Consider the following 27,054-nt stretch of genomic DNA (forward strand, 5'->3'; position numbering starts at 1 on the left):
TCAGGGAGAATGTATAAATGTCCAACGCCATCGAGGTTCTGCTATATTTGAGAAGCTGAAGCGACTCCAAGGACACAGTTCACAGGCTGATCTTGCTTCTCAGCTCCAAAGTTCAGATTGATCTGGGGACAATTATTACGCCTCTGCAGCGGATAACTCAGAAGAGAGCCTGTGAAGGAGGCATCGAGGGGGCTTATATCGAGGCCTGCATCCTACATCCCCGGCATGTGCACGGAGAGGTGTGCCAGGTGCCTGGGCAGCACCCTCATTCCCCTCGCTGTGTCTGCCTTCCTGGCTCACCTCCTGCTATTTTTCCCTGGAGGAAAAGTGATAGACAACAATGACCACCTTTCTGACGAGGTCTGGTATTTTGGAGGAATATTAGGAAGCGGGGTCTTGGTGAGTAAGGAAGCCTTAACATCTCCCCAGAGGAGATTTTCGCTCCATCCTTTTAAAATTGGGTACTTACTGAACAGGAAGAGATTTAGTTGCTAACAAAAGCCCAAGCATCGCTTGATGAAAAGTCAGCACTTTCATCTTTTCCCCTCCCCATTGGGACTTGCCAGAGGCATGTGCACTCAATTGACTAAGTAATGAAATCCCCAAGCTTAGGCTGGCAGCTCCCATGGGTCAGTTGACTTCCCTGAACCAAACTGAGAGCCGTAGAATATCTTTAACAAGATAATGCTGCGGTGCCGGGATGAAGAGGTTGGGGAAGGAGCACACATTTTCTAGTTAATCGATTGACTAAAACCCACCAAGAGAAGGAGGTGTTTGTGGGTTCCTCTTCCACTCTTGTGCTAATGATTTCTTTACCCCTTGTTTCCAATAGCAGTTGGGGACCTCTGGTTTAGAGAGAGAGAGATTCATGTTTCATGCCAGCTGAGGACAAGTTTCTTATCCTTATCCTAACCCACCATGTAAATGGAAACTCAGGGTGTCATGTCTTGACATCTTGCCTTGGAGCTGCAGTCAGGCCAGATAGAACCTAAAGCCTCCATCATACTCGTCTACCCACCAGCCAGGCTCCGTTAGCTCTTCCACCCTCTTTGGCCACCGAGTCCCATGTTGCGGATGTAGTTCCTCACACAGGCAGGCAGGCTCGGGCCCCCCCTTCACATGCCAGACCAGACCCACTCTGAGGTGCTTCTTTTGCCGGTAGATGATCTTCCCTGCGCTGGTGTTCTTGGGCCTGAAGAACAGTGACTGCTGCGGGTGCTGTGGCAACGAGAGCTGTGGGAAGCGCTTTGCGGTGAGTTGTGGGGGGAGGGGGGAGGGGGGAGGGGGAGGGGAGGGGAGGGGAGGGGGAGGGGAGGGGAGGGGAGGGGGAGGGGCAGCCACCAGAACTGCTCCGGGGCGCACTGCCTCCTCGCGCTGGGCATCGTGGGGTTGAGTTACCGGCCCCAGGCAGGACTCTGGGGGCAGCTGGTACAGGGATGAAGGTGGGATTCTTGCTGGTGCAAAATAACAATAATCATAAAAATTTAAAACCATAGCCCTCCTACTTATAGGGTATGAGTACCATTTAAAATGTTACAAACAGGCAGGGATATCAGAGTTGGAAAACTGCAGTGATGCTGTATAAGGAATGCATGCTCGGAAGGCAGAGATGGGGGCTGTGGCTCTCCCTTTGCCACTTCGAAGCCCTGAGACCTTGGGCAAGTCATTTCCCTTCTCTGGCTCTGCATTGCCTCATCCGTAAAGGGGAGCTGGGACAGGATAACAGATGGTAACCTCCTCTCCCCGATAGCCCCCTAAACTCTCCATCCACACCACTGCCAGCTTCACTGCTTCAGAGGCTCAGCACTTCCCTACCTCTACCTGGATTTTGCCTCGGGCCTCCTGTTTCCTTTCTTGTTTCCTGCAGCCGTCCATCTTTAGTGGGCAAGCTAGAGAAACTAGGCTTCACCATTCCAAGCTGGAGTGGGAAGAAGCCTGGGAGTGGGGTTGGGCTCCATTTCCGCAACTGGGGTGCTCTCTGCCCTCCTCTGCTCATCTGTAAGATGAGGAAGTTGGACCAGATCAGAATGTCCCAAGTGCAGACAAGCTCTGCTAGTACAAGATGTGCTCTATCTTTCAGTAACATAGAAAGTTAATTTTGATTCTCCTCCAGTCCTCTCGAGTCTATCAAGAAAACTCTTATTTTGATGGAAATGTCCTTACTATTTCTAATCCTTTGTAATCTCCCTTTCTACCAAGGCTCCAGCTCTAGGAATGCAAGAAACATTAACTAGAAATTCAATAATATTTTGCTTATGTGTGTTAATGATTCTAGTGTTTCATTCATAGAGGTGATATAAATGAATAAAATAGAGAGTTGACTTAAAGAAAAATATTGAGTTCAGGTACATTGATATGGCAAAAATGAAGTAGGCTGAACTGGAATTACTGGCTGGATGATGAGTAAGACCAGCTCCTGCTCTAATTTCCCGAGATTCAATTGTCCATCTAAGAGAACCCCAATGATGAACTACACACTCTTACCTTAACCTCTTAAAGGGAAAGGTGTAGCAATTTGCCCTGAAACAGAATCATCTCTAACATTTCCTTCTCATCACTATTTGCTCAGTCAATTAAAAAATCTCTGTTGACTACATATGAAGCACTGAGGCTGGTGCACTGCAAATACAATGATGCTTTTCCATGTGAGATCGAGGATCATTCAAAGAGGACGTTCTCACCTTTTTAACACCATCAAGCATTGGTTATTGTAGCAACATTTAAAATCATCATTTACAAAGAGATGTAAAAATCAACCACAATTCATTTGCTACAATTATGTAACACGTGCTATATATAATGATATTTTACTATACTTAATTATAAAGGAAAGGAGTAAATATGTAACTCATTTTCTCTTTGAAATGTAATCCCACACTACCTTATGGATTTGGGGGCAATAAATTGGAAACAAGAATTTGAAAAAAATTAGCAGTTAAGAAAGTTGGATGAATTGCTTAGAAATCTAACAGCTCATTCCCTGGTGCTGAGTAGAAGTCTGAAGATTAGCCAGTATAAAGCCAGGGTTTTTGTTTGTTTATTTCCTTTGTCTTTAGGTTTATACATAACCAAAGTGAGATGCGAAACAATATTCAAAGTATTGTGCAAAGAGTGTTTTTAAATTAGATTTATGTGAAGTCCAAGAGGAAGGCAGAAAAGTCACATTTTTACAAGCACCGTTGAGTCAATACAATCTGAAACATTTGGTCTGCCCAATTCAAGTTGTCTGATTGGGTTTCTTCACCCCACGGGGGGCATCTGCCCTTGGTGTGGGTTGAGGATGACCCCTCCCAGCCACTGGCTGACTGTCCACAAGGGTAGTGCCCGTCAAAGGACCAGCTCTGCCAGCTGGAAGCCAAGACACAGCCAGAGCTGCCCTGTACCAGAGGCACCACACTCTAGATGGCCAGCAGAAGGATTTCTTGTTTGGGGTTCATTTGTTTGTTAGTCAGCTGCCAACTTTTAAAAGTAGAGAGATTTCACAAAAAATATCTAGATATCTCACTTCTTTTTCGAAAAACAAAAAAATAACCTGTTACTCCTGGGCCTCCATTTTGACACAAAAATGGCCTGTACTGGGTGTGACTGAGTTCTTCACCCACCCCTAAGGGCCACTGGGTTCATGCCCCTGCTTTAGAGCCAAGTTTCCTTGAGGTCCTGAGGTTCTGGAGCAATCATCAGTTTCTAAAGAAAGGTATTTACAAATATTTTGTCAGACAAAAAGAAAAAAAGCTGTAGCATAATTTGATTGGTACTGTAATGCTAAAGGTTTGAATTAGTTTTCCAAAGGCTCCCAGCTTTCCCCTCCAGTGTTTAAGGAACACTGGGCTTCTGAGGAACGTGGTGTAAGAAATCCTGTTGGGTAGAAAGGTCTGTGAGGCAGGAACAGACTAGGCCAAGGGCTGCTGAGCTAAATCCTGCAGCTGTCTTCACAGCTTTGCTCTCCATCATTTGTTTCCTGGCCTCTCTCTCTCCTCTCTTCTTTGCTGCATCTTTCTGGAATATTCCCCAGAAGTCAGTTGCATCATTCTCTTCCCTTCCCTTGGGTAGTAAAACCAGGACATATGAATCAATAGTGGAAGCAGGATGTGATGGCTGTAGAGATAAAGCAAGACAATGAGCTGGGAAAAAAAAATCTTGAGGTCACCTAATTGATAGTTTCATAGTGAAACTAAAAAATAGAGGCAAACTCTCCTCTGAGGCATAGCAAGACCGAAACCCAGTCCCAGGGATCTGCAATCTTTTAAATAAATTAGGGTAAATGAGAGTTGAGAAAAGGGAGCCCTGGGGCAAAAGCTATGAGAGGAGAGTGACTTCCAAGGTGGGCTTTGGAAACCCTGGCCTGGGTTTGTAGTTAGGTCTCAACCTCATTCTCCGAAACTGGAGGTGCCCTAGCTGCTGATCTGTGGTTCGTCAAGGTCTCCTGCCCTTTAATCCTTAAAAAAAAAAAAAAAAAAATTGACATCTCAGGGTCCAATGGGACAGCTGATTAATTTTATCAACTCTTTTGTGTTAAGTATGTTCTTTAATAAGAGCCTTGAGAAGACCTTGACCTTGACTCAGAAGAGTGTCTCTAATAATGGGCCTGATAAAGGAGATATTTAGGGGTAGGCATTTCAGAATCCTGAAAGTATATCAGGCAGATAAAGCCCCCCCACCCACCCATAGGCAGGGCCAGATGGTTGACAGACCTGTTCTGAAGGAAGATCTTGGTTAGGTCATAAATCATTCTATTCACTGTAGAGTCAGCACTTCTCCCCATGACCAGCTCGGCTCGCCAGTGCCCCTTAGGGACGCCTTCTGTGTAAGCACTTCTGCTGTCAGTACTTCCTGAGGCCAAGAGCCCTGGCACTGACAGCCGCCTCTGCATTCCTTGGAATTACAGCCCGTTTGAGGGGGATTTAAGAAAGACACTTCTTTTGAAATAACAGATTATCTTAAAAGTATGAAACCCTATTTCTTCAGTAAATGTTTGCTATGCTTCAAAATTCTCTGCTGTAAAATGGACCGTGGCAGTTGCTACCTTTCGTAAGGACATTGCAAGAATGCGGGAAGAGGTTGCAAGCCTCAGCGTGCAGGGCAGGGGAGAGTAGTACCAAGTACCTGGGGAACTGAGGACACATAGGTCCTCGATAAATGCTTGTTGGATGAATGAAGTAAATGAACGCTCTGGGAGAATTTCAGGTGATTTCCGTACTTTATCAGGCTCAATTCTCACAATAGCCCCTAATGAGTTAGGCATTAAACTTATCGTTTTATAAATAAGGAAACTGAAGCTCTTGCAAGCTGAGTTTCTGACCACCACACCCACCATGCCCCTGTCTGTCTTCCGGGCTTCCCAAGGCTGAGGCAGAAAATACAGGAGGACATTCACGTTTAAGCGAGAAAACACTTCAAGTAATATCTATGTACCTCTTAGAAAACTTGCTGAGAGGAAACTTCGTGCCCACCAGAGATGTTTCCCCAACATGTTGCCACTACCCAAGCCTCAAAATACCATGTCTCCGAACCACCCACCCTTCCCCACTTCTCAGACCCCCGCCCCTCCTCCATTTGCTTCAACTGACATAAGTACACACCACGGACCAGGGAAGAGCTGGAATCTCATCCCACATTGTCTGCCTCCAGAGCCCAGTAGAGGGGGAGGCTTTAAAGCTGACACATGGTGAATTCAAGAGCATCTTCTTCCGTTTCAAGGGAAGTGTATACATTACACATATTTCTTTAGAAGTACAAACTGAACATGTGTGTTGAGCAACCATAAGACAGTCAGCCTGTTTACTTTTATTTTTCTCCCCAGAGCTATACCCTCTGTATTTCTGGAAGGTTAAAGTATGTGAGACTATGATTATTAAAACATTATAATATAATAATGACACTTATCAAGGGCTTGTTAATGTCATGGGAAATTATCCAAATCTTGGAAATAGGCAAAAGAGATTTCTGGGTATCCCCACAGTGAGGTACCAGGCATTATCTAAGAGCCTACCCCACCTGGGGGTTATCTGATTTGCTAGACAATGTGTACATTTGATTCCCTATTTCCTATTTTTGATTAGTTATCTTACATATTATGATCTCTGGGAGACAGGTAGTTATTATCGAGGCTTATTTCACAGAAGAAGAAATGGAGATCTTAGAAAGATGACCTTCCCAAATTCATGAGGGAGGAACCAGGACTCAAACCCAGATCTGTCTGCCTGTATCCCATGCCCTTGACCACTACGCTACACAGCAGTGTCCCCCTTTATTATTTATTCATTTAGAATAGGGAAAACATGTCCACAGTACAAAAACAACAACGGAAGCCACACATTCCTGACTCCAAAGTCTGGCAACGCCCTTCCCCAGAAGTTACCAGTGTTTCCAATTATTGTGTCTCCTTCCAGAAATATTCCAGGCCTTTTGCCTGTTTAGTTTAAAAAGCACCAACTTGAAGCATCTGCTCCCTGACATATTCAACTTGATTTCAATAACTTCTCTTTTAACATGAAACATTGTGTATCATGAAACCCATGATACATGGAATGTACTTCATCTGATTTTAAGATTGATAATATCTCAGAGTAGTAAATTTAGTAATTTTTTAAAGACTTCTGAACACGAAATGACTTAAAACAAGGGACATAAAGTGTACCTTGCTTCATGTAGGTCATCCATTCTGGAAAAGTTATGAAAAATTATTTGGAGTATTATTTTTTTATTTCAAGGTGAGATATTTCAAATGTGAATACAAAAGCAAAACATACTACCTGTAACTTTATGAAATTGTAACCTGATGCCATATTTTCTTCAGAAAGTTTTGTAAAGAAATAAAACCTTATTGCTTCAATTGAGGGTCACTGTCTTGCCCTCCTCTGTTATACATCCCTCCCTCCTGCAAGTAACCATAATCAGGAAATCAGTACAGACCATATCCATCCATTTTTTTAAATTTTAATACCAAAAATCAGTCTTCCAAATGTTCTAGACTGTACTGTCCAATACAGCAGCCACTATCCACATGTGGCTATTGAGCATATGGAATGTGGCCAATCAAAATTGAGATGAACTAATTTTGTTCTTTTACATGTAGCTAGGGGCAGGATGGGAATAAAGGTGCAGACCTACTAGAGAATGGACTTGAGGACACGGGGAGGGGGAAGGGTAAGCTGGGACAAAGTGAGAGAGTGGCATGGACATATATACACTACCAAATGTAAAATAGATAGCTAGTGGGAAGCAGCCGCATAGCACAGGGAGATCAGCTTTTGTGACTACCTAGAGGGGTGGGATAGGGAGGGTGGGAGGGAGACGCAAGAGGGAGGAGATGTGGGGATATATGTGTGTGTGTGACTGATCCACTATGTTGTAAAGCAGAAACTAGCATACCATTGTGAAGCAATTATACTGCTATAAAGATGTTATAAATAAATAAATAAAGATAATAATTTTTTTTAAAAATTGAGATGTACCTGGGACTGCCCTAGCGGTCCAGTGGTTAAGATTCTGCGCTTCCACTGCAGGGGGCGCGGGTTCTATCTCTGGTCAAGGAACAAATATCCTGCATGCTGCGAGGCTTGGCCACAAAAAAAAAAAAAAGAAAAATTGAGATGTACCATAAGTATAAAACACATACCAGATTTCAAAGAATTGGTAAAAAGAAGAATGTAAAATATCTCATTAGTAGTTTTTATATTGATTACCTGTTGAAATGATAATATGTTTGATATGCTGAGTTAAGGGAAATATATTATCAAAATTAATCTCATTTTTTTAAACCTTTTAAGAAGTGTTACTAGAAAATTTTAAATTATGTATATGGCTCGCATTATATTTCAGTTGGACAGTGTTGGGATAGAGGTGCTTACAAGGGGGACTCTTTGATAAAGGGGAAAATTATCTCATTGCTATTTTATATTAACCTGGTTTCTCATTTCCTCAGACTTGCCTAAAATGAGGACTGTTTGCATTTGTACTCACTTTTTGTGTCTGCAAACATTTGCCTGTTGAAATGTTCCCGGAATGATATCTAAAATCCTCCACTCATCTCACACAGCAGGAATAGCACAAGACAGATTTCTCCTCTCATTACCAGCCAGTGGATGATGAAATCCGGAGTTGTTTTAGTCGAAGGGACCTTCTGGAACCACCCACCCCTTTGTTCTGTTTGCCACCAGAAGCTGAGGCCAGGGAGGCGGGGGCCTGGGTGACTGAGGAGGCCGGAACCCTGGTTTCCGCAGACTTCCAAACTGCCTTCCTGGAAAAGTGACCTGTCTTTTCTATTACAGCAATTTTAGATACTCTTCCATTCTTCATAATCAATAGTTTCATGATTCCTGACTAATAATTAGAACTCAAGATCAGAAGGTCAAATAAACAAAAAGATATTTTTTCCTTATCTGTCGTTTTATTTCTGTGAGAGAACCAATGTCACTCACAGGGAAATTTGCAAATAACAATATCTGGTGGTAGTGGCAGTGTGGTTTGTGTGTGTGTGTATTTGAAGAGGTGGTAGGTACAGGGTACTAGACTGGGAGGGAGACCCAGTTCTTTCTTTTGTTTTTGTTTTTTTTTTTGAAGTATAGTTGCTGTACAATATTATATGTTACAGGTGTACAATACAGTGATTCACAATTTTTAAAGGTTATACTCCATTTATAGTTACTATACAATTTTGGCTATATTCTCCATGTTGTCCAATATATCCTTGTAGCATGTTTTATACCTAATAATTTGTACTTCTTGTCCTCTACCCCTATGTTGCCACTTCCCCTGAAACCCCAGTTCTTTTTTTTTTTTTTTAATATTTATTTATTTACTGCGTTGCGTCTTTGTTTCTGTGCTAGGGCTTTCTCTAGTTGCGGCAAGCGGGGGCCACTCTTCATTGCAGTGCGCGGGCCTCTCACCGCTGCGGCCTCTCTTGTTGAGGAGCACAGGCTCCAGACGCACAGGCTCAGTAGTTGTGGCTCACGGGCCTAGTTGCTCCGCGGCATATGGGATCCTCCCAGACCAGGGCTCGAACCCGTGTCCCCTGCATTGGCAGGCAGATTCTCAACCACTGCGCCACCAGGGAAGCCCAAGAGACCTCCGTTCTTAATCTAGCTCAGCCACCTTCTAGATGTGTGATTTGAGAAAGTCACAAAAGCATGGGCTTTGGAAACAAGTGGCCGTGGACTGATCCTAGTCCCACCACTTTACTCTCTGTTTGACTTAGAGCAATTATCTTAATTTCTAATAGTATCAGTTTCCTGTCTGGAAAGTGTAGATAATCACACCCACCTCACAGGTTTGTTGAGAAGATTAAATGAGATAAGACATCTAAGGCTGTCACAGAATGAATCTCTTTGCATTATCTAGAAAGCGGGATGATTGCACTCGAAGGTGTTTGAGATCGTCATTTTTGTGAAAACATAATTATAAGAATAGTTAACCATTTATTTAGTGGAAATTCTGGCTTTTGAAGGCTTTTAAGCAATTTTAAGATGAGAGACCCTTCCTTCATAGAATCTTCTTTTGTAATTGAGACAATCCAATCCATCCCAAGGACCACATGTCAAAAATGTTTCCAGACCACTCAGAGCCTCACTCTGAAAGGACAAGAGGTCAAACATTAGGAAAAACTGACCTGAGCATAAGCTTTCAATTGGTCTACTGGAACGTTCCGACCATTCCTAGATTAATACCAGCTGTGTCTAACTAAACAGCAAGTTGACTGGAGCATGGAGGTAGCTCAGAGACAGAGAAGTAGCTAGATAAGCTCTCGTTAAATTGGAGCAGCATCTCCCAAATTGTGTCATTGCAAGGGCTCAAGGGAAGAAGTTATAGGCTCCTATGAGATCAGAAAACCCTGCAAATTACAATACATACCCAAATATAAGGTGAAACTTGGTATGAAACCACCTCTTATTTTCCCAGAAAGCAGTTTCAAACAAAGTTCTTTGACTAACGTGAATATATACATAAGCGTTCTGTGATATATGCATATTTTAAATCACATGTATATCATATAAAATAATTTTAATATATTGATTTTGAAATATTACTCCTCTCCTCTCATTTATTTTAAAATGTTTTCATGTTTTTTGACCTTAATATCTTTGCTCCCACTAAAGACACCATTGGAGCCATCAAAAGTTTCCCATAGCACATCTGTTTTTTCCATTTAATGACATTTTTGTATCCATGTACGATGCTGTCAGCGGAAATTTCACTCAGTCATAAATATCAATTCAGATAAGATGAAGATAATATTCAGACATCCCTCTTGCAAGTTTATATTAATGATCCCCACAATTTTAAACACTAAACATACTTATATTAGAATGCCCTTTATGTTTTATTTATTATTTTGTGTGTGTGTGGTACGCGGGCCTCTCACTGTTGTGGCCTCTCCCGTTGCCGAGCACAGGCTCCGGATGCGCAGGCTCAGCAGCCATGGCTCACGAGCCCAGCCGCTCCGCAGCATGTGGGATCTTCCTGGACCGGGGCACGAACCTGTGTCCCCTGCATCGGCAGGTGGACTCTCAACCACTGCGCCACCACAGAAGCCCTAGAATGCCCTTTAAAAGGCTTGTTAACTATAATATCTGGAACTAGGAATTGTGAGATCAACTTTCCTAGAATAATTAGCAAATCTGTGTTAAGAAGGAAATGTTTAAATAATTCTGTCATCCAACAGTAATTGAGTTGTTTCTGACTAATGTCTTTCCCACACAATACTTGTTTGTACAAATATGAGGAAATGTCCTATTACCTGATGGATGAAATAAGGACACAGTTCTAAAGCAAGTCCCTCACTTTGGAGGGATAATTTGAGAGCTAATCATTTTCCTTACATTCCAGTATACATAGTATATCCCCTTCTTGAAGCTTCATACATATTAGCATATCACAAAGATTCTTAGAAGTACAACAGGGATGAAACCTATTTAACTTTATACAATTCAACAATTTCCAAAATTATTCAACAAGACATCCTTTGGAAGAGAGATTGCCTGTTCTAACATGATAAATTGACCCCAATTTTTAATTACTTCTGACCTAGATTATATTCACAATGTTCTTGATGGTAGGAATGGGTTTAGGAGATCCTAGGCATAAAAATTAAGAGGAAAAATCTAAATAATGAGTATATGAACTTCAGTCATTGAAAATATCCAACAAGTAGTTATCCAGTGCCTTTGATAAGCTGGGGAGGAAAAAAAAAAAAAACAAACTGTTGGTGGTAGGGGCGGAGCAATGTCCTAACTACCTTCAAATAACCCACTGTCCATGGCTTCAAGGAGTTTGTCCTCTGGTTGGGGAAGACAGACATAAACAGCTATGCAGTAATGTGTTACATATAGTGTGCTATGATGGGAGTTGATACATTCTAGAGCGCTGGAGGTGGGAGATATGGATGCTGAAAACTTGGCCTGTGTACACCAGTGCCAAATTGAATCTCTGAGACAGAGTTTTGGGTGAAATAGAAAAGAAGAGCTTTATTGCTTTGTCTGGCAAAGGGGGACACAGCAGGCTTATGCCCTGAAAAACTGTGTCCCAACCCAGGAGGATCTGGTGAGGAGTTTTATAGCAATGGTTCAAGGGCAGCTTTGCTGATAAGGATCAGGGTGTGTGCAGGACCTGAACTTCTTTAATCTGGTCTCAGGTGGTCTCCTGATGAGCTTCTCAAGGTTATCAAACTCTGACCTTCTCTGGAATGAAGAAAGCTAACATCTTCCATTTGTTGGGGGTTTTAGTTCTATAAAGAGCTCAAAGATATTATTATGTGTATCCCTTGAGATGGAACCAGGACCCTGCCCCAAGGCTGAATTATTGTTTCTTGGCTGTTCCTCCCTTGTCTCTGCATCCTCTCCATTCCCTGATTAGCAACTGTTCAAATCTGCTCTTTGGGATTCTGGGAAGGTCATGGAGGCTAGAGTCTGTTCCCTACAAACAAGAAACAGGGACATGGAAAGGCTTCCATGCCCAGGAACTCCACAGGGTCTTGTTCTCTCTCAATATGAAGAAGGGAATGGTCAGTTCTACTTGGGAAGTCAGACACGGTGCATGGAGCCAAAGCTCAGTCTTGGAAAGTTGCATCAAAAATACATTTATAGGGACTTCCCTGGTGGTGCAGTGGTTAAGAATCCGCCTGCCAATGCAGGGGAAACAGGTTCGAGCCCTGGTCCAGGAAGATCCCACATGCCACAGAGCAACTAAGCCCATGTGCCACAACTACTGAGCCTGTGTGCCACAACTACTGAAGTCCATGTGCCTAGAGCCCATGCTTGACAACAAAGAAAAGCCACCACAATGAGAAACCCGTGCACCTCAACGAAGAGTAGCCCCTGCTGGCTGCAACTAGAGAGAAAGTGCGCACACAGCAACGAGGACCCAACGTAGCCCAAAATAAATAGATAAATAAATAAATTTTAAAAAATACAGTTATATATGATAAGACATATGATATGAATATGAACCCCAGCTAAATAGATTACACAGATTCCAGTTGCCCAGGCACAGGTAGATCCTCTCTACACTCTAACCCCACCCTCAAACCCTCAAATATATACTGTAAAAAGATTGATAGTAATACAGGGAAGGGGAAAGAGGAAGTATCTGACATTTAACTTGGGTTACCACATCTAATTTAGCTAGGCTTTATCATGCCCATTTTATAGATGAGAAACTAAGAGCCAGTCATCACACTGGGTTCTGCTGACTTTTAAACTCTTGTACTTTGCACTACACCTTCATGTCCCAAAGCAATAGAAGTGATCATTTTCCACCTCTATTTACAGAATTATTAATGTTTCCACACTACTCTCTAATTACTGTTTAGAATGGACATTGCCTCTCTAGGCCCCTTTTTTTTTTTTTTCATCTCTAAGAGGGAGTTAGCCTGGATAGGCTCCAGGATTGTTTCTGTCTTTTATATTCTATATTCTATCTTGATTTTATAATTTTAAAAAAAGATGTAGTACAATCTAATTTTCACTAATTAATCTCTGTCATATAAAAATATTTAAAAGAATGGAATCGTTGGGCTTGTGTAACCCAAAGAAGAGAAAACTTACAGAGGGTGGAAGGGGTGGAGAGATGTCATATAGAAAATATTGTTGTGTAAGATATAAAATATCTTCAGATATTTTAAATGTTGCTACCTCATGGAAGAGAGGTTGGACTTAATCTTTTTGAACTCAAGGAATGTAACTAGGACTGATGAGGAGAAATTCTACACTTCTACCCTTTCTCATAAGCAGAACCTTCCTGCCCCATGAGGCCCCACTGTGACTTAGCCTCAGTGAGATGATTGGACCACAGAACTGAAGATCACTTCCCATTCTAAGATTCTTTGATTTTGTAATAGGCTGGTCTTCCACATTAGGCCTGTGAAGGGCAATCTGTTCTTAACAAGGTTAAAAATCCTGGTTCAAAGGTATCAAACAATAACTAGCATTTAAGTCATCAATGAATAGGTGAAAAAGATGGGGATGGGGTTGGAGAAAGGGACATGAGACACCAAAATTCATTCTAGGAGACCCCACAGGCCCCATTTCCAGTAAAAACTGGCTGCATACCCCGTAACTTCCCCATATTCACCACGCTCAATGACAGGCCAGTTAGGCGTGCTGTGTGTAATCTCTGGACACCTTAAGAACCTGGCGGTCTCTCTCCTTCTCTTTCAGATGTTCATCTCCACAATATTTGCTGTGGTTGGAGTCTTGGGTGCCGGCTACTCATTTATCATCTCAGCTGTCTCCCTCCACAAGGGTCCAAAATGCCTCATGGTCAATAATAGCACGTGGGGATACCCCTTCCTGGACGGGTAAGGTACACCCTTCAATGCTCACATGTCACCATTGGGGGCACCAGCAGGTAAAGGCCCACGGGGGACTGCTCAAGGTCCGCCATCTTCCGTTTACAAGTCTCAGGCAAGTTGCTCCTTTGCGGCAGAGCTGGAGTTGTGGGGTGAAGTCACACCAGATCTCACCTCTAGGTGCTCTTTGGACAGACACCAGGAGGAATAATGCAAGAGGGCACTCAGTTGGCCTGAGGGAAGGAGGTTGGTGGTGTCACCACTTGCATTCAAACATTTATTAGCATCAGCATGAGGCAACTAATAATAAACAGAGAACAGTGCCTTCCATTGAAAATCTTATAATAGAAAACGAGAATGATTACTCATTAACAGAGCTCAAAGGCTTTCACTAATACCCCAAATGATGGATAACGAAACAATCTCTTAAGGTGCAGATGTATGGAAAACGACCTTGAAAACACTGTAGGTTCTTCATGAGAGTTATTGTTAATAGAACTCATTAAAGTAACACTTCCTATTTTCACGGTACTTTGTAGTTTATAAAGAACTTTTTTAAAAATAAATTTATAGGGCTTCCCTGGTGGCGCAGTGGTTGGGGGTCCGCCTGCTGATGCAGGGGACGCGGGTTCGTGCCCCGGTCTGGGAGGATCCCACGTGCTGCGGAGCGGCTGGGCCCGTGGGCCATGACCGCTGAGCCTGCGCGTCCGGAGCCTGTGCTCCGCGGGGGGAGAGGCCACAGCAGTGAGAGGCCCGCGTACTGCAAAATAAATAAATAAATAAATAAATAAAATAAAATAAATTTATAATTTAACCTCCACAGCAACGTCAAGAGGTAGTAACTCCCCACCAAGACAGGCTGAATAAGTGTGATGTGCTCCAAGTCTCGCAATTAGTGGGCAGCAGAGACAGGGAGCAAACTCACGTCTTCTAACTTCGAGTATTATTAGTCTTTTTATATTACACATCCTGCTGCCCCTAGACCGCACTGCTCAAGGCAGTAGACAGTTGCCATACGTGTCTACTTAAACTTAAATTCACGTAAATGAAATAAAGCTTAAAATTCCTCAGTCACACTAGCCATATTTCAAGCACTCAGTAGCTGCACACAGCTATTAGGGACAACACTGAGCATGATTAGATAGGGCTGCACTAGACGCTAACTTCCAAGGGGGCTGGGACAATCTCTGTTTTGTTCATCATTATGGACAATAACACAGGGAGTGACATGTCTAGGTGGTCGGGAATTAGAGTTGATGTGTCCTCCTGTACACAGAGGATGAGGCCATGCCTAAAAAAATCTGACACCGATTATTTAAGTCAGACCCCTATTTATTAATGTATAGTGAGAGGCTACAGAACCTCGAGAGCAGGCTTCAAATGGAGGAGATGGAGGAGGCTGGTTCTGTATGACACCAGGTCTCAGTTTGCCCACAAGTGTTTTGCCTAAAATATCATCCCTACCCTTCTCTGTAGTGAAACAGGAGTACAAGCCCTCTAATGTCCTCATATCACATGCAGTGATTGCCATCGGTGTTTATTTTACTGTGGAAAGCCCCCTCCTCTTACAGAGGACTGCTGTGGACTTGGCTTGCTTGAGCACAGCATTCAGACAGCATAAGGTTGAGCCACCTCCTGAGGTCCCTCCCCCAGTGGCTCCCTCTCCCCCACCCAGGGGTGTGACTGTGAAGCTACATATTATGTCTCCTTTCAACGACCCTTCTGCTAGTATTTCTATCCACAGCGTCAGTGCAGTGTTAAACCTGTTTTCTATTTATTCTGTAATGTGAACGCTACTCCCCTTGATGGACTTAAAATCAATTTGAATAAATCTATGTCCAAAACAAAGGAGAGAGAAACACAAGGCATGCCAAGTAACACCGCAAGGCAGGACAATGGTCTTATATTGTTCTGACATGAGGACCTCACACCCTCCCCTGGCACACTCACACCTGCTTAGGGTGGGCTGGGACCAATGCCCCAGGTCAGGACAGTGACAGCTCTTCTGTGGGCCACCATGGGAATTGCCACCTTGGGGGAGGAGAGGAAACCACTTTTCTTTTTTTTTTTTTAATTTTTTTTTTTGTTAGTTGAAGTATCATTGATTTACAATGTTGTATTAACTTCTGGTATACAGCAAAGCAATTCAGTTATACATACATATACATTCTTTTTCATTTTCTTTTCCATTATGGTTTATTACAGGATATTGGATACAGCTCCCTGTGCTATACAGTAGGACCTTGTTATTTACCCCTTCTCTATATAATAGTTTCATCTGCTAACCCCAAACACCCAATCCATCCCTCCCCTGGCCCACCCCACCTTGGCAACCACAAGTTGTTCTTTATATCTGTGAATCTGTCTCTGTTTCATAGATATGGTCATTTGTGTCATATTTTTGATTCCACATATAAGTGATATATGATATTAGTCTTTCTCTTTCTGACTTAGTTTGCTTAGTATGATCATCTCTAGATCCATCCATGTTGCTGAAAATGGCATCATTTCATCCTTTTTTATGGCTAATATTCCATCATATATACGTACCACATCTTCTTTATATTCATCTGTTGATGGACATTTAGGTTGAGGAAACCACTTTTCAAAGCCCTCTGCATCTATCCTCCTGCTGAAGCAAGTTTGCATTCACATCAGACCCATGTATCACACGTTACTATGTGATAGATGCTTTCATATGTGTTGTTTTATCTACTCCTCACAACAGCAACTAACCCATCCATTAACAGGTATCAGATTAGAGCGCTTTAATAACAAACACAGAATAAACTGTGCAGGAAAGCAGGAACATTTCAGAATTCTCCACCCATCCTCTGTTCACTGTAGGGCTTTGATATTTATCTGAAGGGGAAAGGTTTGCATACCTGGACATCTGCAGAGTGGCTTCAAACCACAGTATGATCAAAAATGGCTGCATAGGGGTTTATTACAAAATCATATATATTATACTTTCCAGGTGATTCATAAGATAAGAATGATTTGGACTATTCGTGCTCTTTCCCATCATGCCCTGACTCTAGAATTTAATCCCACATAAAATGCAAGTCCACTCTTGGTGTGAAATAGGCCACGATTGTTACAGGAAGGGCTTTCAGGAGGATGGGTGCAGGCAGGGTGTCTCACTGCACCCCTGTCACCTGGCGGGCTTTCCTCAGCTTGCCATTCTCCCTACATCCCATGTCCTGTCTTCCTTTATGATCTTATCTCCTACTGCCAGCTCCAAACCTCCCCTCCAACTGCAGAAGCTCATCTTGAGTTTCTTACAACAATCTTTGCACCTTGTGTTGCTTGGTGTTTTCAGTTAACAACATGCCTTCACCCACAATGTTTCATCTGATCCTCACAAAAAGCACTCCTTCAGAGGTAGTTCAGCTGAGGCCCGGAGAGGAGAAGTGACTTGCCCAAAGGAATACTGTTCATAATGATGGAAGCTCAAATCCAAGTTTTCTGACTTCAAGTCACAATGTTTTTTCTAGAGCACAGTTTATATTGACTTGCACTATCTGATTTTTGTAGAGTCCCTCTTGAAAAGCTCAGTGGCCTCTGTCTCCAATCTTTTTTACTATCCCATGGACTCTTCTTATCTATTGGATCCCAGTGTGTAAGCATCACAGGAGTCGTTGTTGCAGCTGCAAGTATAACATTCATACACAGCTACTTAGTGAGGGAAAAGAAATAATCACTTGTATGAGATCAAAGAAGAGGACTCAGGACAGTTTCCCTTATCACCAAATGGCAGTGGCAGCGTCTCTCCCTTCTCCTCTTCCTCCTTCCCCTCCTCTTCCACCACCTCCTCCTCGTTTTTCTCCTCTTCCTCCTTCTAATGATTAATGGCTGAGTGTTTTTGCATGCATTATCTCACCTAATATTCCTAATAAATCTCAGAAGATTTCTTATCCCTACAGTAGAAAAATACAGTTCAAAAAGTTAATTTGCCCAGGGCTTCACAGCTAATGATTAGTAGGAGAATTTAAAAAAACAAAAGCACTTGACAGGACCTTACTTTGTGCTGAAGCCTGTCCCATACATGGAGCGCAGAAGGACAGACCTGGTCCCTGCCCCAGTGAGTACATGGTAAGTTAGGGTGACGACAGAGAACAGACCCTCACTTGCCGAAAGGGGGAAATGGAGGCGTGCAAGGGAAACTTCTGGGAGGAGGTGACATGGGCTGGTTTTGGAAGATGCACAGAAGTGTGCCTTCCAGAGAGGATGGGAAGCACATTTCAGGCAGAGAGAAGAGAAAGTCCTGAGGCAACTTCGAAAAGGGCCCACGTGCTCAGAGAATGTCAGCTCTCTGAGTGACCAGAAGCTCAGGGTGAATGTTGGGGCTGGTGAAAAGGGACCCACAGGATGTGGGTGATTGAGAGGCAGGTAGACCTTCAAGACATCGGGGAACAGCAGAGGACTTCGAGCAGGATAAGTCACGACCACTTGGGAGTTTTAGTATGATCATGATGGTAGCGACGTGGAGGATGAATGGAAGGTCTCAGTAACTGAAGGAGGGAGCAAGGTAGGAGATTAGAGTAACAACCAGATAAAATCCTGACCATCTCCAAGGCAGCGGAATTGGGGCTCAAAAGGAGAGAAATGTCAGAGACTGTCTGAGATGGAATCATCAGGATTAGGTATGAGGAGAAAGAGGGAAGGTTATCAAGGTGGATTCTGAGGTTTCCAGCTTGGGACACAAAAATCAGGACTCTTCAAGTCCATAGAATTTAGTTCTATTTTCCTTAAAAATGTTTGTTGGTGGTCATTTCAAAGGAACAAAGACAGTTAACTTTTTCTGTCATGGGAACCATACTAAAGAGGCATCCTAGAAGGGAGAAGAAATCTGGGACATTTTGAGATACACCCTCTTGGCTTCCTTTGAAGTAGGACCTCCTCCCAAACAAGGTCTTCCTTTCTGAGACAATTGGCTACCTCTACCTTGACCCTGAGCTGCTAAAAGGGAAGCAGCTTGCGAGGGCATGGGGACAGCTGCGGGAGGGAATGCAGGAGGCAAGGCCAAAGACAATCAGCAGTGGGAGAGAGACAAGCAACACAGCCAAGCACAGCACGGCCCGGTCAGGCTGCAGCCCTCCCTGCTCCCTGGGGAAGGAATTCAGGGGTGAGGAGAGGACTCTCTCATTAAGCACAGAACCGACACCATTCGGTGTTCTGCCTGGACTTTCAGTTAAGACATTTGCAGCTGCTCTTCAGTGATTACTTATTAGCGAGAAACCCCATACACTGCTGCGAACACACTCCCCAGAGCTGAAAGCCACATGGACGGGGTGAGATGGCATTGCACCAACCTGTTCCCAGCTTTCATGTAGCAGGAAACCCCCAGAGATGTTAAGATCCGGCTTTGCCCTTGGCCCGACTTGACTTAGGGTCCAGTTCCACCTCTGCCACATACCAGTGGTGTGATCTTGGGTGATGCATTCACCTTCCAGCTCTTTCTCTGTGAAATGGGGTGGCAGCAAGATCTACCTCACAGGTTCAGGCAGGGATGAAATAACGTGATGGACATAATGTACCATTACTGCCCTGCAGCACTCGCGAAACATTCAACGTTATGATCCACTTTTATGAATATAGCATTGCTGTGAATGGAATTTATTATGATGCATTAGAACTTCCTAAAATGTTATGCTTTTATGATAATTTTGTGATTAATTTCAATAGTTTCAACCAGTCGCAGGAAGGTTCAAAGAGAATAATTTCTTTATAATGGTAAAGGAAAACTTTGATTGACATACTATTAGAGATAACTATACACACTATTAGAGGTAACTATACACACTATTAGAGGTGTATTGTGTAAATCAAATTTCATAAATTCATCATATTTTAATTATTCTAAAGGGATAAAATTACTCAAATACAGGGAATGTGTGTAATGATTAAGAGCACCAGCTTTGGAGTCAGAGAGAAGGAAGATCAAATCCAGGCACTTACATTCTCTAGCCTCAGCCTTTTTTTTTTAACACTTTCTAAATACTTAATGTCTTTTTTTTAGCAGTACATTTCTTATAATTGAAGTAGAGTTGATGTACAATATTACATAAGTTACAGGTGCACAATGTAGTGATTCACAATTTTTAACGGTTATACTCCATTTATAGTTATTATAAAATATTGGCTATATTCTCCATGTTGTCCAATATATCCCGTAGCTTATTTTATACCTAATTGTTTGTACCTCTTAATCCCCTCCCCCATGTTGCCCCTCCCCCCTCAACTTCTTAATCTGTGTATATGTTCATTCATTCAGTGGATATTTCCTGGGACATTGTTCAAGAAAAGTAGCACCTCCTCGTAGGTTGGGAGGGATGATGGAACGCAGCTAGCCCAGCACCCAGAACGCGGGCAGGACGCCGTACATGAAAGCTGCTCATTTACTGAACATCCCTGTGCTGGAACTGGGGACAGAGATGGGGACATGCTCTCCACCCTTGTGGATGTCTAGTCACAAAGAGAAGACAGACAAATGGACAGATGAGGACGGCTCAGGGTCCTGGGCACTGTGTACCAGAAGGAACCAGAGGGCTGGGAAGCACAGAAGGGGTACCACAGCCAGCTGAGGGCAGGAGCATCAAGGGGTCTGTCTCAGAGGAGGAGGTGGCACCCGAGTTACCCAGGCAAAGCCCTCGGGCTCCCCTGCTCAGTCCTTCAGCTGCCTTTGCTGCTGGTAAGAAGTGAGTTGTATGAAATCCATGGGGTTCTACTCTGAGGCTGATGGAATTACTGCATCTCAGGTGGGGCCGCCTTTCACAATGATGAGATTCAGTGGGTTTAAACTGCCTCAGCTCTCCTCATGTCGCAGAATGTGGAAGCATGATTTAGCCTCCAGATCCATGAAAAATTAGGGCCCTCTCTCACCTGGGGTTGGAGGGTTGGACGCAGCAATCATTTCCCGGGATCTGAGACTCTCAGAACCTGAGAGTTTGGGGGAAAAGAAGACGGGCCTGTGGAACAGCTATCCGTGAGGGTTTGTAAGGGGTGAGGCGGCAGCTGGAGTGAAACTGAGAGGACTTCTCCACCCAAACTCAATCCTTGCTTTCAAATTCCCCCGTGAGCGGTTCAACAATATCACCACCAGGGGGTGGTGTTGTCCCACCACTGGACAAACCCTCCAGCCGAGGATCCAAACTGGGGACTGCCAATTACTTCACCTTAGGATCTTTTCTTTATAAAATGTGCCTGGAAAATATTGTCTTTTTATAACCTCTTATAATCATCAAGTTGAAAAATTGTAAAGATAGGAAGGACTACATGGAAAAAAAACAGAATGGAAAAATGAGTGTTTTAAAAATAACATAATGGGGGCTTCCCTGGTGGTGCAGTGGTTAAGAATCCGCCTGCCAATCTTCCTGGACACGGGTTGGAGCCCTGGTCCGGGAAGACCCCATATGCCGCAGAGCAACTAAGCCCGTGCACCACAACTACTGAGCCCATGTGCCACAACTACTGAAGCCCGCGCGCCTAGATCCTGTGCTCCGCAACAAGAGAAGCCACCGCAGTGAGAAGCCCGCGCACCACAACGAAGATTAGCCCCCGCTCACCGCAACTAGAGAAAGACCACGCACAGCAATGAAGACCCAACGCAGCCAAAAATAAATTTTAAAAATAATAGTAGCATAATGAAAAGAAGTCTTACACAGCAATACATAGGTATATTATCTCAGTGAAATTTCACAGTTGTGAGGTTGTTCTCAGCCCATTTTATAGATGAAGAAACTGATGTGAAGGCCAGGGGGTGGGGGCTGGTAGGTGACTTGTGTGAGGAATACACAGCCAGTGAGAGGAATGCTTGGATTCAAACCCAGGTCCATCTGAATCCAAAATACCAGCCTTTTTCCTTTAGACCAGACTGCTAGGCTTAAGTAAAATAATAACAATATTAGGGTTTATTGAAAACTTACTATATGCTAGGCACTGTTCTAAGTGCTTTACTCGTGTTAACTCATTTAATCCTCACTTTAATTTAATCCTTATTTAACCCTATGATTTGATATTGTTATTCCCATTTTACAGAGGGATACACAAGTCACAGCCAGTGAGCTGCTAGAACCTGTATTCTCATGGGAGGGTGAATCAATGTGATAAACAATGTTTTATTTTTAAATCAAGAGCGAAAGTCTCATTCTTTCCTTTATCCCTTCTGCTCTACTAAACTCTGGGGCATCTTCCATCATTTCAAAGATTTTTCAGAATCTTAATACAGAATGTATCTCAAATAAATGTGTGCTGATGCATTGGAGAAATCATCAGAGACAGATCGTCAAAATGATCTAAAAACAATGAGGTGGATATGGATATTACTTTAGTAGTCAGATGGAGAGTTTCCTATTGAGGCCTTGAAAGGAGAGGGACGCGTAAAGGAAGAGGGAGAGACCAATTTGCGGCTTTAAGAATGTGAGAAGGAATATAAATATGAAGAGATTTTACCCGCTTTACCCTCATTGTTGTCTTAAAGATACCGCACTTCACATTTCTCCTTCAAGGCACAATGCCCTTGATATTGCAGTGGACTCCTAATGTATATATTTTATAAGTATATTGCAGTTTCTCCTATTTCAAAGTTTTTATAAAATGTGTATTAAGGCAGCAGATTATTTCTTCCTTTTAGTTAATTAACTCTTTTTGCAGGTGGAATCCCTACATCTTCACAAAAATATAGCTGAGTCAGTTCACAATTTGGCTAGAAGTAGCCCTTAAAAGAATCAAGCTCTTCCCTTTAACTATATGACACAACTGTACTTTACATGGCTTCACACGGCCACTAGACGTGACAGATAATTTATCAGAAGTCCAAAAGGTCCTTAAGGACAATAGTAGGATAAAGGCCATGAACATTTGTGAGATTCTGCTCCTGGAGTGTCTTCATTTTCCTTGCCCCTTAATAGATATTAAACTTACCCATCCTCCTGGTCAGCTCATAAAAATCACTCTGTCACTCAGTAGCTGTGTGAGCTGGGGTAAGTCACTTAACCACTCTGTGCCTCAATGTTCTCATTTGTGAAACGGAAGAAAAGAACCATAAAGTTTCTATGAGAAATAAAGGAGTGAATATGTGTTCAATGTTCAGAACAGGGTCTGGCACCATAGTCTATACTCAATAAAATTGTTAGGTATTGTTTTTAAAAGTGTTGTTATTATAGGATTTTTTTTTTTCTCATGGAGCTTATATCTTGGATAGACAGTACTGCAAAAGAAAAACCGTTATGGTGACTTTCTAGCCTAGGGTATTGCACACTTTTTACCAACATCTCCTTTCTCCCCAATGTCCCCGACAGAGATTACCTCAGGGACAGTGACTTATGGAGCCAGTGCCAAAAGCCTGACAATGTGATTCCCTGGCATCTGACCCTCTTCTCCATCCTGCTGATCATAGGAGCGGTTCAGATACTTATCTGTGCCATCCAGGTGATCAACGGCCTCCTGGGGACCCTGTGTGGAGACTGCCAGTGCTGTGGCTGCTCTCAGGTGAGTTGGGCTCTTTGTCCTTCCTTCTCAGCACACAGGAGGCCATGTCAGGCCACCAGCGCTAATGGGATGAGGGGGTGGAAAGGGTGACAGTGACAGCAGGAAACCAGAGCCAGGCTGGAAAGTCCAGGCAGCCCCTCTAGCAGCTGAGGGAAGTTCTGCTCTCTGTGATGCTAACGTACCCAGGCTGAAGCTGACCAAAGTTTTCAGTCTTACCCCTACTCCATATACATATAGAAGTTTATGATGATGTTTACATGAAGATCCCCACAGGAAGTGGACATCTGTTATAGGCACATATTGTCAGGAATACGCATCACGGTCTGTCCCCAAATGTTTTATTTCCTAAATAGATCTAGAAGTGGGTTAAAGTTGTCGAGTAATATATGGAAGGGTATTTTCTTTCCCTTGGAAAAGATATAGAAGAGAATCATCATTCTTAAGTGCAAAAAATAAAAAGAAATCATTTTGAGATTTGCTCTCCAAATAAGGCTGTAAATTATCAACAATATGAAAAATAAAAATAAACCTATGGACAGTAGGACAAGGTGATTATTTCAACTACTGAACAAGCCAGATCAGTCAATTATTCATACACATAAAGTTATTTTAGAGCATAGATTGAAGTATGAGGAAAAAAATTAAATAGAACTTGAGAGTTGGGGACTTCCCTGGTGGTCCAGTGGTTAAGACTCCGTGCTTCCACTTCAGGGGGCACGGGTTTGATCCCTGGTCAGGGAACTAAGATCCCACATGCCAAGCAGCTCAGCAAAAAAAAAAAAAAAAAAAAAAAAAAAAGCATCCACGTTAATAACAGAAGGCTCAGTACATCGTACTGACTGTTATTTCCTTAAGAGGATGGAAATCCGTGTGAAGACAGCATATCTTCAAGGAAAAGAACACAGTCTCTGGGTTCCACCTCCCCAGGTTCTCTACTTATGAAGTCCTGGCTCCTCTGCTTATTAACTGTGGCTTCAGATACATCACTTGAGCCCCATGTGCCACTTGTCAAAATTAATTTTAATAATAAAATGATGGAAAATAAAATGAAGCTTCCACACCTATAGCCTAAGCACAAGTTAAGTAACAGATTAAAACTCTGAAACAAAGTCAGAAAAGTACAGAAAACATTCAGTAGGTAACCAATAAGGGGTAGGAGTAATCAGGAATAAGAGGGGTGATGGGGAAGGGAAAGGGAGGGGAGGAGAAAGCAAAGAAAAAAAATGATGTTGTAATTAATTAACTTTTTCTACCTTCTAGGGAGATGGACCAGTCTAAACCTCCATGATGAGCTGCTCTAACTTAATGGTGTGTGAGAAGATACATTTAACTTATTCTTCTCTTCTTGGGGTTGCCAATTCCTATGTGCTTCCTAACTGACAAAGCTTAGGAAGGCCAGAGTTATTCCTTCTCCTTTCCAACCAGGTCAGCTCACCTTAGAATTTTATGTTAGTTTCAAATAAAAAATAGTTTGGCCACTTCAGTAATATTTATGAATCTTTCAAATTAGCTTCCTCTTAGAATCAAAGAGCAGGTTCAAAGCAAATATTTCATAATTTTTTCTTTAAGAGTGAAAAATGTATAAGGTCACATGTACTGCCACACTGCTTCTTTGTATATAGAGGTGTTAATATCATTGGAAGTTTTACAGAAGTCAAAGGAAGAAAGCACATTGAAAATAAGAAGCTAAGACCAATTTTTATTTTTAAGATCTGTGGGAAAAAAGAATGACTGATAGATCATAAATAATTTTTGTTTTCTTTTGTGCTAACATGTTTGAATTACTTGTAACTAATCTTCTGGGCCTGCCATCATTTGCTAGGGTTTCCTTATGTATATTAAATTAAAATCAGAATTCAGAGGTAATAAAGATTGTGTGCTTTTGGGGAGGTAGGGGCAAAAGATTGAATGAATAACACCCTCTTTTCATCTTTTCTACAAATGTTCCTTTGCTCAAACAAAAAACAATGTTTTTAAAAAGTTGATTTGGGTAATAATTTTGTCAGCCTATGTATGGCCCAGGATTAAGATAATAAGTGTTAATCAGTTCTACGTGTTATGTTAAGACATTAGCTTTGGTTTTATGAGTCAGGCACTAATATGGAGTCAAATGCATTCTGTTGATTTCAGCTCAAACCCCAACTACCCACATATCAGCCTGGGGATCCTGGGAAAGTTGCTTTCTAAGTCTCAGTTTCCCCATCTGTAAAAGGACTACTGAAAGGCAATCAATCATCAAGAGATTTTGGAGTCCCCCAAGGGTGAAACAAAGAGGCCTGTGGGGTTGTCTATATGACTGATGTATAATACGGAGGATCTTAGAGGGTGTTACAAGCTAGAGTCTCACTTCTGCTCCTGCCAAGCTGATTGGCTGCACTATGTAAATTAAGCACACCAAAAACTGGTTTTCTCACAGTCACCAAGAAAGCAATTACTAATCATAGTGCTGGCCACTGGGGGCCGGGCACTGAAGACACAAAGAGTTACATGCTGTAATTCTTCCCTCACTATAATGAGAACTCTGAGGTCAGAAAGTGCATCTGGCACTTGCTTAAGTGGAAAGAAGAAAGGCAGGCAGGTAGGCAATTAAGATCTCATTGGCAGAACTATAAATACAAACACACACAAACACATACACTCACACACTTACACACAACGTGTTTCAATTCAGTTTAGACCATTGGTTCTCCAACATGGCTGATCATTAGAATCACCAAGGAAATGTTCTAAAGTTATGATTCCTGAACCCCAGCTTAGACCTACTGCATCTGAAAATCTAGGCGTCAGGCATGAAAGTTTGTCTTTTTTCCATTATGTAGTGTTGAAAGCTCACCAGGTGATGCTAAAATCCAGCCACTTTGAGCAACCGTTGATTTAGACCACAGACTGGCATGCACCAACAATGACGAGTCAGACCCCATAACAGTCCACTGGGAGCTCACACTCTACTGATTAATATTAATCAATGTAGTACATGCTAAACCCTAAAGGTGACACAGGTAATGGTGTTCCAGAGATTCAGAGTTGTCAGGGCATTAGGGACTGATTCACTACCAAAGTTCTTTGATGAGGAAATAAGAATGTGGGGAAGACACATCAATTCTTTTTTCAGGAGTTTTCATTGACTCAGAACTTTAGAAATGAAGGGATTGGAGTCATCATCAACTCTAGTCTCATTATTTTACAGATAAAGAACTAAAACAAGTCTTTGACAAGTTTTCACACAAAAGGTTTCAAATCTAATTGCTTTGAAGTTAGGGAAAATAGCTTACCATGGATAAGAGGACTTAAAAAGAAGAGACAGGAAACAATCGGTAAAGATGAATGGGCCCCTCCCTTGGTACATCCTCCTATAAATACACACACCTCTCAAGGTTGCTCATCCAACTGTCCAGAAAATTTAGTTTTTATTGAAATATAGTTGACTTACAATATTATGTCAGGTTCAGGTGTACTACGTAGTGATTCAACATTTACATACATTATGAAATGATCATCACAATAAGTCTAGCAACCATCTGTCCCCACACAAAGTTATTACAATATTATTGCTTTTGTTTCCTTTGCCTTAGGAGACAGGTCCAAAAAAAATATTACTATGATTTATGTCAAAAAGTGTTCTGCTTATGTTTTCTTCTAGGAGTTTTATGGTTTCCAGTCTTATATTTAGGTTTTTAATCCATTTTCAGTTTATTTTTGCATATGGTGTGAGAAAATGTTCTAATTTCATTCTTTTACACGTAGCTGTCCAGTTTTCCCAGCACCGCCTGTTGAAGAGA

General features: G+C 42.4%; 1 protein-coding gene across 1 annotated transcript; it reads left to right on the forward strand.

Annotated features, from left to right (window-relative positions):
- On the forward strand, nucleotides 1-25,400 carry TM4SF4 (transmembrane 4 L six family member 4). The gene is made up of 5 exons (XM_082624977.1): nucleotides 1-399; nucleotides 1,163-1,252; nucleotides 13,653-13,792; nucleotides 23,086-23,275; nucleotides 24,536-25,400. The coding sequence occupies exons 1-5, from the start codon at nucleotides 226-228 to the stop codon at nucleotides 24,551-24,553; spliced, it is 612 nt and encodes a 203-aa protein (XP_082481103.1). The 5' UTR covers nucleotides 1-225; the 3' UTR covers nucleotides 24,554-25,400.
- The last annotated feature ends 1,654 nt before the right edge of the window (nucleotides 25,401-27,054 follow it).

The sequence above is a fragment of the Mesoplodon mirus genome, assembly GCF_964341445.2.
Source record: "Mesoplodon mirus genome assembly, chromosome: 6".
Classification (NCBI taxonomy): domain Eukaryota; kingdom Metazoa; phylum Chordata; class Mammalia; order Artiodactyla; family Ziphiidae; genus Mesoplodon; species Mesoplodon mirus.

Coding starts and splice junctions, on each gene's coding strand:
- TM4SF4 (XM_082624977.1), top strand. CDS start 226: ATGTGCACGGAGAGGTGTGCCAGGTGCCTGGGCAGCACCCTCATTCCC. Junction 1,253..13,652: donor GCTGTGGGAAGCGCTTTGCG/GTGAGTTGTGGG, acceptor CTTCTCTTTCAG/ATGTTCATCTCCACAATATT. Junction 13,793..23,085: donor GGATACCCCTTCCTGGACGG/GTAAGGTACACC, acceptor TGTCCCCGACAG/AGATTACCTCAGGGACAGTG.